The sequence below is a fragment of the Dendrobates tinctorius genome, unplaced genomic scaffold (assembly GCF_039654945.1).
Source record: "Dendrobates tinctorius isolate UK_male_01 unplaced genomic scaffold, ASM3965494v1 ptg000010l, whole genome shotgun sequence".
Classification (NCBI taxonomy): domain Eukaryota; kingdom Metazoa; phylum Chordata; class Amphibia; order Anura; family Dendrobatidae; genus Dendrobates; species Dendrobates tinctorius.
In genome coordinates this window covers 10817400-10830730 of record NW_027361678.1, presented here as the reverse complement: position 1 = coordinate 10830730, position 13331 = coordinate 10817400, and the positions used below count along the sequence as shown (strand labels likewise).

General features: G+C 41.1%; 1 protein-coding gene across 1 annotated transcript in view; it reads right to left on the bottom strand.

Moving 5' to 3' along the window:
- VSX2 (visual system homeobox 2) overlaps window positions 1-10975 on the bottom strand; it is a 195405-nt gene extending 184430 nt beyond the window's left edge. Inside the window, exon 1 of the mRNA XM_073586811.1 lies at window positions 10130-10975. Within this exon, the coding sequence (XP_073442912.1) occupies window positions 10130-10421 (292 nt within the window). The 5' untranslated portion in view covers window positions 10422-10975. The remainder of the gene's footprint in view (window positions 1-10129) is intronic.
- Window positions 10976-13331: the final 2356 nt, after the last annotated feature.

The window sequence follows — 13331 nt, the reverse complement described above, 5'->3', positions numbered from 1 at the left end:
TAGTCCTAGGCATATTAGTACCGCACTTAGCAGCTGCATCCGCCAGTGCAATGCCGTGTGCAAGTCTAGCACTTTTCTCCCTAGTCTGGGTGGTTAGTGGCGTTTGTCAGAGCGGTGCAGTGGGCACTCGGTGCACTATATTTCTGTTACCGTCTTTCTGACACCGCAGCAGCGGCGTCGAGCGCTGGTGGTCTAGAGGGACTCTTTCCTCTGTCTCTGGGACAGAGTCCTGTGATCTTGTACTAGCGCTCACCCTGCTAAGTCCTGTGAGGTTAACAGGCTCCGGCATTTGTTTCAGCAGCTCTGTGCAGTAACAGAGTTCGCTTATGTACACACTGGGTCAGCGGTTATCCTGCTGGTGTTCAGTGAGTATATTGCGATATAGTGTCCGCCATTACAGAGCAGCAGTTTACCATCTCTGCACGGTGGACTCCGGGTTGCGATCGCACTGTCTCATATTTTATATTCTGTACGATCCGTGAACCCTAACAGGTGGGCTGTATTATATTCTATGGGGGGCTACATTATATTCTATGGGGGGCTGTATTAGATTTTATGAGGGAGGATTGCATCATACTCTCTGATGGGGCTACTATTATGAATTCCCTGGCTCACACTTCTGAGCCGAAGCTCCCCCTGCTCCCTCCGGTGGTTACTGGAGGTAGTGGAGCTGGCCAGATTGACAGAGATTTGCCACCTGATGATGATGATGATTGGAGATCTGGGGTTACGGATTGGAGTATTTAAAACTGCAGACTTCCTGCAATTCCTGCTTGTGATTGCTTTCCTGTTGGATTTTTCAGGGGTTTTTGCGTGATTGCAGACAGTGTCTTTTCTTTCCTATCCTGTCTAGTCAGTTTGGGCCCCATCATTTGCTCAGTCTATTTTTCTGCCTGCATTTGTGATTCATCTTGTCTCACCAACAATATTTGTTTGGGGGCTATCTATTTCTTTTGGGGTCTGCTCCGGGGAAGTTTAGATTTCCCCTTTCTTGCTTTAAGCTTAGTTAGCTCTCCGGCTATGCCGAGGCATCTAGGGCATCGTAGGTACGCTCCACGGCTACTGCTAGTTGTGTGGATAGGATCAGGGGTCTGCAATCACGCAAAAAAAACTGAAAAAATCCAGCACATCTGATGTACACAAAAATACTGAAGTCACACGACTTCGCCCCCACTATATCAGCACTCCGGTATTAACTGGAAGCAAAGCAAAAGAGACCAATATAACAGGGGACTGAATAAACTGACACAAGCAGTAACATATGGAGCGTTGGTCCAGCACAGCCCCCAGCAGGAGCAAGCTGAACCCGCACAACAAGCAGAGATAGACAAAACCAGATCAGATGCAAAGGATTAGCAAATGAATCACTTAGCTGAACAATACAGGAACAGGGCAGGAGACATCAGACCTCTGAATGCACAGGAAAGCAATCACCAGCAGGGATCGCAGGAAGTCTGCAGACTTAAATACTCCGTAACCCCAGATCTCCAATCGTCATCATCATCAGGTGGCAAATCTCTGTCGATCTGGCCAGCTCCACTACCTCCAGTAACCACCAGATTGAGCAGGGGGAGCTTCGGCTCAGAAGTCTGGGCCAGGGAATTCACAACAGGCTACATTATATTCTATGAGGAGCTGTATTATATTATATTCTATGAGGGGCGATTGCATCATACTCAATGAGGGGGCTACATTATACTCTGTGGGGTGGTTGCATTATGCTCTATGGAGTGGCTGCATTATACTGTATCGAGGACTATGGAGAATACATTATACTATATGAAGAACTATGGGATGCATTATACTATGGGAAGTGAATTTTACTACATGGATGACTATGTCGGTGAATTATACAATATGGAGCACTATGAGGAGCGTATTGTACTATGTGGAGGACTGAGCAGTGTATTTTAGTATATGGAGGACTATGAGGAGTGTATTATACTATATGGAGGACTATGGGAAGTGTATAATACTATATGGAGGACTGAGGAGTGTATTTTAATATATGGAGGACTAAAGGGAGTGTATTATACTATATGTAGGACTATGGGACATATTATATTACATGAAGGACTATGGGGTGTGCATATTACAATATGGAGGACTGTGGTGCACATTATACTGTAACATATGGAGGACTATGGGGTGTATTATACAAAACAAGCAAAATGCTGCATATTCATCGAGTGACTGGATTGTTTATGCCGGAATAAAAATCATTGTTCTCAGCAGCACATTGCCGGTTTAAACTGCAGATCTGCTGCTGATGACATGATACTGTATAGGGACAGATTGATCTAATAGTGATTGTTCTGTCCCCATTATTCTTTCTCAGATGGTCGAAAAAAGCCGGAAAACAAGCGTTGAATGATTTCAATATTATCGATCACACTGGTTTAGTGGCCTGAACTCAGCGCATGTTAATACAACCGAAATGCTTCTATGTGATATTGCAGTATGATAGCATTTGGGGGCCCATTTTAAACTTTGCCTAGGGCCCCACTTTGCCTAAAACCAGCCCAAATACAATTAGTATGGTGTGTGCAAAATTTTGGACATGTATTTAATGCATAGTAAGATCTGTATGTAATGCATAGCAGATCACAACAATTTCTCACGGTGATCAGCTGTGAATACACTGAGCATGAAGAGCCGTGACCTCATCACTGGCATTTTCCCACTGTCCTGAGGTCACAGCAGTTCAGCCCAGCTGTGAAACAGGTTCAGTGAATAGTGGTGAGGTCACTGATACCGCGCTCCCTCACAGCCTGATCGGCGCTGAAGTCTGGAGCGTGGGAAAATGAACTGACATTTTCCCATGCTCCAGAGTTCAGTGCTGTTCAGTCTGTGAGGAAGTGCAGACTCGGTGACGTCAGCGCTAGTCACTGAAGCTGCGCTGGCAGCATCTCATCATTTACCAGTGGTTTTTCAGTCGGGACAGTCGCATCTTAGCACTATCTAAGTGGGAAAATGTATATTCCCCAGATATGGATTTCGGCGTGGGTAACAACTACGGACAGGTATGGTATATTGTTGCTTTTTTATTTTATATTTATTACAGGAGAACGAGGGCTTCACATAGATGAGGTGTGATTGTAAGTATGGTTTAATTAAGAATAATAAAGGAGTCTGTGTCTTTATCTCAAATAAATAATTTTTTAATGGGTGTCTGTGTTTTCTTTACAATTTGACTATGGGGTTAGTAATAGGGGCGTCTTATTGACGCCTCTCCATTACTAATCTCGGGGCTTGATGTCACTGAAAGGTGACATCAACCCCCCAACTATTATCCCATATGCCACCGCTACAGGGCAGTGGGAAGAGCAAGGCTATGTGCCAGAATTGGCGCATCTTAGAGATGCGTCTTTTCTGGGGCGGCTGAACTGATGTTTTTAGCCAGGGGGGGCCAGGATCCATGGCCCCTTTCTAGGCTATTAACATCAGCCCTCAGCTGTCCGCATAGACATTGCTGGCTATTAATTACAGCGGGACCCCACACCATTTTTTTCCGTAAAAGAATCTTTTAGTCATTAAATACATGTCCAGAATTTTGCACATACACTATACTAATTGCATTTGTCACTGACATGTACATATCTACCTATTCTCTATGAATTTACTGTATGTAATCCATCTTTCCTATACTGTCGGCTCCTGCAGTGATTTTACAGAAGCCAACAAATGAATTACCGGCTACTCTTTATCTCTCTCTCTGCAATATATATACATATCTATATACAGTACATATATTTGTGTGTGTCACTGACATATACATATATATATATTTTTTCTATGTGTATATATACATCCTTTTCTAACCTGTGAGTGTGATTTTACTGTACACCGGCCATGAATTACCAGCTTTTCAAAGGACTCCGGTGCGTATTTCTCACAAGTCACATGGATGACCCGTGTGGTGTGCGATTTTTTCTTGCACCCATAGACTTACATTGGCGAGTCTTGGCCAATATACGCAGCAAATCGCAGCATGCTGCTATGTCACTCGCACGAATAATACGGCCGAGAAGAAAAACAGTGATGTGAGCTTCCCCACAGATTAACATTGGTCTGAGTGCTTTGTGATGTTTTCTCGCATAGCACTTGTCCATATTATACGGTAGTATGCCTCCAGCCTAAAGCTAATTAAGTGATGAAAGAATTCCCCCAGCTCAGCGGAGTTTTGGACTTATAACACTTCCTAGCTGTATACTTGTTACATTTTCGAGATTTTGGGAATGGCCCGAACGCCCGCCAGGCTCTCAACCCATTCTATATCTCAGAGGTAGGGAGATACATAGAACAGCTAGTAGAAGCCAGGTAGTGATGATGTGTTTGGTCTCCAAATGTACCGGCAGCCTGACTGTATCTGTTGGCACAAAAATCACCGCCCTATGACCTTCAAAAGAGAAGTTATAATCCATTAAAGGTTTTGGAGATTAATTTGCCAGAGCAAGTGGGAGGGAGACAAGGAGAATCCCATGGAAAAGGGGAGGGAGTGACTGACCAAGGGGTTAAGTGCACATGCAACGATGTTGGCCTTCGTTCTCTGCCAAGGGAGGTCACGACGTGTAGTGGGGTGGAAGAAACCGGAAATAGCTGGCACCCACACCTTTCATGAGGCAGCAGGCATCCAATGGCTGTACATCAAGCCGGTAACTAACTTTTGTATTATCTGCTTACACTTTTGTACTACCACTTCTAGCTGCATACTTGACCATGGTATATTTATAACCATTGTGTATATAATGTATTGTCTAGTGTGCCATTAAGGTGATTAAATATAATTTAACCTTGGTCACTCTTTTGTCTTGATCCACGAATTCACACGTCGTGTTCTCGGTTTTAACGTTCCATGCTACCGGGGCTGGTTTCTGGCACTATATAATTCCCTTATCAAACCGGGCTTATATCTAACGGGGAACTGGTGGCAGTCCTACTGGGCTGGCAGCGCTCTACTTCACTGGTGCAAATGAAAGGGGCCTGTCAGGATTGAAAGCGAGTATTGTGCCACATCAGCGGCTGCGTGGAACACATTTTCTCTCTCCCTGTGCCTCCCTGGTCCCATGTGGACAGGGGTTGTCTTTGTAAAACTGTGCCAAATTGATCTTAAGCGTCCCCCGGGGATGCGGAACGTCATGTTGGTGCAATTGAGGAGACTGTACAGCGTGATTCCTCCGACGTAATAGTGACGTCAGGCAAGGTGGCGAGGTGCGGGTTCATCACACTAAGTCATGTAAATATCACACATACAATTCTGATAATTCATATTTCACATCACACATATAATGCTGATAATTCATATACAAATCACACATAATACTGATAATTCATATACACATCACACATATAATACTGATAATTCATATACACATTACACAGATAATTCTGATAATTCATGTACTCATGACATACACAATTCTGATAATTCATAAAGAAATCACAGATATAATACTGATAATTCATATACACATCACATATATAAAAGTGATAATTTATTTACACATCACACATATAACTCTAAATGTATATATTTGTACTGTGTTAGCCAGTGGTAATTCATGTACACATCACACATATAATACTGATAATTCATATACACACCACACATATAATACTGATAATTTATATAAACATCACACATATAATACTGATAATTCATGTACACATCACACATATAATACTGATAATTCATATACACACCACACATATAATACTGATAATTCATATAAACATCACACATATAATACTGATAATTTATATAAACATCACACATATAATACTGATTATTTATTTATGCATCACACATATAATACTGATACAGGAAAGATGTATATCTTTGTTCCGTGTTAGCCAGTAGATAGAAAAATATTCAGAATTGAGAGTCCGGTTGATACCTTTTAATGGCTAACTGAAAAGATGGTAACAAATTGCAAGCTTTCGAGACTACTCAGGTCTCTTCATCAGGCATAGAAGAGACCTGAGTAGTCTCGAAAGCTTGCAATTTGTTACCATCTTTTCAGTTAGCCATTAAAAGGTATCAACCACTGAGGACTCTCAATTCTCACATATAATACTGATAATTTATGCACACATCACACATATAATACTGATAATTCATATACACATCACACATATAATACTGATAATTTATGTGCACATCACACATAATACTGATAATTCATATACACATCACACATATAATACTGATAATTCATATACACATCACACATATAATACTGATAATTTTTCTACACATCACACATAATACTGATAATTCATATACACATCACACATATAAAACTGATAATTCATATACACATCACACATATAATACTGATAATTTTTCTACACATCACACATAATACTGATAATTTTTGTACACATCACCCATATAATACTGATAATTTATGTGCACATCACATATATAATACTGAAAATTTATTTATGCATCACACATACAATACTGATAATTTTTGTACACATCACGCATATAATACTGATAATTCATATACACGTCACACATATAATACTGATAATTCATATACACATCACACATATAATACTGATAATTCATGTACACATCACACATATACTACTGATAATTTATATACACACCACACATATAATACTGATAATTCATATACACATCACACATATAATACTAATAATTCATATACACATCACACATATAATACTGATAATTTATGTGCACATCACACATAATACCGAAAATTTATTTACGCATCACACATATAATACTGATAATTCATATACACATCACACATATAATACTGTTAATTCATATACACATCACACATATAATACTGATAATTTTTGTACACATCACATATAATACTGATAATTTTTGTACACATCACACATATAATACTGATAATTTATGTGCAAATCACACATAATACCGAAAATGTATTTATGCATCACACATATAATACTGATAATTCATGTACACATCACACATATAATACTAATAATTCAAATACATATCACACATATAATACTGATAATTTATGTACACATCACCCATATAATACTGATAATTTATGTACACATCACACATATAATTCTGATAATTCATATACATGTCACACATATAATACTGATAATTCATATACACACCACACATATAATACTGACAATTCATATACACGTCACACATGTAATTTTGATAATTCATATACACATCATACATATAATACTGATAATTTTGTACACATCACACATATAATACTGATAATTTTTGTACACATCACACATATAATACTGATAATTCATATACACGTCACACATATAATTCTGATAATTCATATACACATCATACATATAATACTGATAATTTTGTACACATCACATATAATACTGATAATTTTTGTACACATCACACATATAATACTGATAATTTTTGTACACATCACACATATAATACAGATAATTCATATACACATCACACATATAATACTGATAATTCATATACACATCACACATATAATACTGATAATTACTGATAATTCATATACACATCACACATATAATACTGATAATTTATGTGCACATCACACATATAATTCTGATAATTCATATACACATCACACATATAATACTAAAATTTATGTACACAACACACATATAATTCTGATAATTCATATACACAACACACATATAATTCTGATAATTCATATACACATCACACATATAATACTGATAATTCATATACACATCACACATATAATAGTGGAATATTCAGAATTGAGAGTCCTCAGTGGTTGATATCTTTTAATGGCTAACTGAACAGATGGTAACACATTGCAAGCTTTCCAGACTACTCAGGTCTCTTCATCAGGCAAAGACTAATACAAAATCTGAAGAATCACAATGTGCAATGTATTACCATCTTTTCAGTTAGCCATTAAAAGGTATCAGCCACTGAGGACTCTCAATTCTGAATATTTTTCTATCTACTGGCTAACACGGTACAAAGATATACATCTTTCCTATATCACATATAATAGTGATCATTTATTTACACATCACACATAAATACTGATAATTCATATACACATCACGCATATAATACTGATAATTTATTTATGCATCACACATATAACTCTGAATGTATATCTTTGTACAATGTTAGCCGGTAATTCATGTACACATCACACATATAATACTGATAATTCATATACGCATCACAGACATAATACTAATAATTCATATGCACGTCACACATATAATACTGATAATTCATATACACATGACACATATAAACTGATAATTTATGTACACATCAAACATATAATACAGATAATTCATATACACATTACACATATAATACTGATAATTCATATACACATCACACATATAATACTGATAATTCATGTACACATGACACATATAATACTGATAATTCAAGTACACATGACACATATAATACTGATAATTCATGTACACATCACACATATAATACTGATAATTCATATACACATCACACATATAATTCTGATAATTCACATACATATGACATATAATACTGATAATTCATGTACACATGACACATATAATACTGATAATTCATATACACATGACACATATAATACTGATAATTCATGTACACATCACACATATAATACTGATAATTCACATACACATCACACATATAATACTGATAATTCACATACACATGACATATAATACTGATAATTCACATACACATCACACATATAATTCTGATAATTCACATACACATGACACATATAATACTGATAATTCATATACACATGACACATATAATACTGATAATTCATGTACACATCACACATATACTACTGATAATTCATGTACACATCACCCATATAATACTGATAATTCATATACACATCACACATATAATTCTGATAATTCATATACACATCACCCATATAATACTGATAATTCATGTACACATCACCCATATAATACTGATAATTCATATACACATCACACATATAATACTGATAATTCATATACACATCACACATATAATACTGATAATTCACAAAAACATCACACATATAATTCTGATAATTTATTTATGCATCACACATATAATTCTGATAATTCACATACACATCACACATATAATTCTGATAATTTATGTGCACATCACACATAATACTGATAATTCATGTACACATGACACATATAATACTGATAATTCACAAAAACATCACACATATAATTCTGATAATTTATTTATGCATCACACATAATACTGATAATTCATATACACATCACCCATATAATACTGATAATTTATGTGCACATCACACATATAACTCTAAATGTATACTGCTCAAAGAAATAAAGGGAACACAAACAGCTTGTTGCAACTGGAATAGTGTTCCCTTTATTTTTTGAGCAGTTTGTATCTTTGTACTGTGTTAGCCAGTGGTAATTCATGTACACATCACACATATAATAGTGATCATTTATTTACACATCACATATACAATACTAATAATTCATATACACATCACACCTGGTCTTAGGTTTCTTTCATTCTGATTTTTATTTTTCCTTCTTGTTTTTTTCTTTGTCTTTTTTTTGTATTTCAGCTTTTTACATTTTCTGGTAATAGTGTCGGTTGTGGTATCGTGATATCGTGTCACTTTCTGTCACGATCTCCGCGAATTATAGATTCCACAAATGAGCATAGACGAAAGCGGCCGACAATATGTGCCGTCATCGTCCGATATTTGTCATCACTACAGGGATTGTGCAGACGGAATGCCACGATCGCGACTGTGTGTTGTAGATATCGTGTCATTATCGGGACAGTGTTTTATAGAGACATAGAAAGGCGACATCGCACATCTGCGTATTATTGCCGGATTACGGGCGGCTCTCTGAGGATTCTGCCGATTGATAATCCGGCTCCCCAATAATCGCTGGCGATGATTCCTGTGTTATAAAGCCCGGTTATTACACTCCAGCTATTAACCCCTGAGTAGCATAACTTGTCACTGGCCACATAGCTGTATCTGAGCTCGGTTCTGCCTGCGTCTATTGCTCGGGTCTCGGGTACACGGCTGCGGTTTTGTCTGCAATTATAGTGCCGGTTATTGCCTCTCACCTGAGCTGCAGGTGCGACTTCCCTCCTCCTCGGGGCCCGGGCTCCTGGCCCCCGGCTGCTGCGACCTCACGCCGTGATGCGCCACAAGCAGAGGCTGAGTGTAAAAGCCCGGGATACCGCCGGCCGCCAGAAGCCCCAGGCCGGAGCGAGCGGCCAGCAGGTGAGCCCCCGGGGGCAGAGCGTGAAGGTGGCCCCTTGCGGGCGTCGGTGGGTCCTTGTTCAATCCCAATATCTCCTGGATCCCAAAGCCGGTGCTCCTGGGGACGGCGGGGGGCCCCTCTCTCCCTGTCATCCTTCCCGGTCTGCTCCTCGGCTCCCGCTCCTCCTTGGTTTTTTATCCAACCGTGAGAAGTGGGCGACCAATGAGCGGAGCCGGAGGAAAAAAGTCTGCGGGAGGGTGGAGGGATTGCACAGGGGACCGTGGCCTGGACGTGTGTGTGACCCACCGATCATCTACCTGATACACCTCTGTGCGCTCCCATCACCATCCTCACATCCATCTATACACCATCCATCCATCCATCACCCTCCTCACATCCATCCATCCATCCATCCATCCATCACCCTCCTCACATTCATCTATTCATCCATCCCTCTCCTCACATCCACCCATCCATCACCCTCCTCACATTCATCCATCACCCTATTCACATCCATCCATGACCTTCCTCACATTCATCCATCCATCACCCTCCTCACATCCATCCATCCATCACTCTCTTCACATCCACCCATCACCCTCCTCACATTCATCTATCCATCACCCTCCTCAAATCCATCCATCCATCCATCAATCTCCTCACATCCATCCATCCAGCAACCTTCTCACATCCATCCATCTCCCTCCATCACCCTCCTCACATCCATCCATCACCTTCCTTCCATCCACCCATCCATCCCCCTCCTCACATCCATCCATCCCCCTCCTCACATCCATCTATCCATCCATCACCCTCCTCACATTCACTCACCCATCACCCTCCTCACATCCATCCATCCTTTCCTCCTATCCATCCATCCCCTCCTCACATCCACCCATCCATCACCCTCCTCAGATCCATCCAACCATCACTCTTTTCACATCCACCCATCCATCACACTCCTCACCTTCATCCATCCATCACCCTCCTCACATCCATCCTTCCATCATCCTCCTCACATCCATCCATCACCCTATTCACATCCATCCATCACCCTCCTCACATCCATCTATCCATCCATCACCCTCCTCACATCCACCCATCCATCACCCTCCTCACATCCATCCATCCCTCACCCTCCTCACATCCATCCATCCCTTCCTCATATCCATCCATCCCTTCCTCACATCCACCCATCCATCACCCTCCTCAGATCCATCCATCACCCTATTCACATCCATCCATCACCCTCCTCATATACATCCATCACTCTCCTCACATTCATCCATCACCCTCCTCACATTTATCTATCCATCACCCTCCTCACATCCATCCATCACCCTCCTCACATCATCCATTCATCCATCAATTTCCTCACATCCATCCATCCCCCTCCTCACATCAATCCATCACCCTCATCGCATCCATCCATCACCTATCTCACATCCATCCATCACCCTCCTCACATCCATCCATCACCTTCCTCACATCCATCACTTCCTCATATCCATCCATCACCCTCCTCACATCCATCCATCACCCTCCTCACATCCATCCATCACTCTCCTCACATCCACCCATCCATCCCCTTCCTCACATCCACCCATCTATCCATCACCCTCCTCACATCTATCGTCACCTTCCTCACATCCATACATCACCCTCCTCACATCCATTACCCTCCTAACATCCATCCATCATCTTCCTTACATCCACCCATCCATCCCCCTCCTCACATCCACCCATCCCCCTCCTCACATCCACCCATCCCCCTCCTCACATCCACCCATCCCCCTCCTCACATCCACCCATCCCCCTCCTCACATCCATCCATCACCCTCCTCACCTCCATCCATCACCCTCCTCACATCCATCCATCACTTTCCTCACATTCATCCATCACCCTCCTCACATGCATCCATCACCCTACTCACATGCATCACCTTCCTCACATCCATCCATCACCCTTCTCACATGCATCCATCACCCTCCTCACATCCATCCATCACTTTCCTCACATCCATCCATCACTTTCCTCACATCCATCACCCTCCTCACATTCATCCATCACCCTCCTCACATTCATCTATCCCCCTCCTCACATTCATCTATCCCCCTCCTCACATTCATCTATCCCCCTCCTCACATTCATCTATCCTCCTCCTCACATCTATCCATCACCTGCCTCACATGCATCCATTCATCACCCTCCTCACATCCATCCATCACCTTCCTCATATCCATCCATCACCCTCCTCACATTCATCCATCCATCACCCTCCTCACATTCATCCATCCATCACCCTCCTCACATCCATCCATCACCTTCCTCACATCCATCCATCACCTTCCTCACATCCATCCATCACCCTCCTCACATCCATCCATCACCCTCCTCACATTCATCTATCCATCACCTTCCTCTCATCCATCCATCACCCTCCTCACATCAATCCATCACTTTCCTCACATCCATCACCCTCCTCACATTCATCCATCCATCACCCACCTCACATTCATCTATCCATCACCCTCCTCACATCCATCACCCTCCTCACATTCATCCATCCATCACCCTCCTCACATCCATCCATCCATCACCTTCCTCACATCCATCCATCACCCTCCTCACATCCATCCATCACCTTCCTCACATCCATCCATCACCCTCCTCACATTCATCTATCCATCACCTTCCTCTCATCCATCCATCACCCTCCTCACATCAATCCATCACTTTCCTCACATCCATCACCCTCCTCACATTCATCCATCCATCACCCACCTCACATTCATCTATCCATCACCCTCCTCACATGCATCCATCCATCACCTTCCTCACATCCATCCATCACCCTCCTCACATTCATCCATCACCCTCCTCACATTCATCCATCACCCTCCTCACATTCATCCATCACCCTCCTCACATTCATCCATCCATCACCCTCCTCACATCCATCCATCACCTTCCTCACATCCATCCATCACCCTCCTCACATTCATCTATCCATCACCTTCCTCTCATCCATCCATCACCCTCCTCACATCCATCCATCACC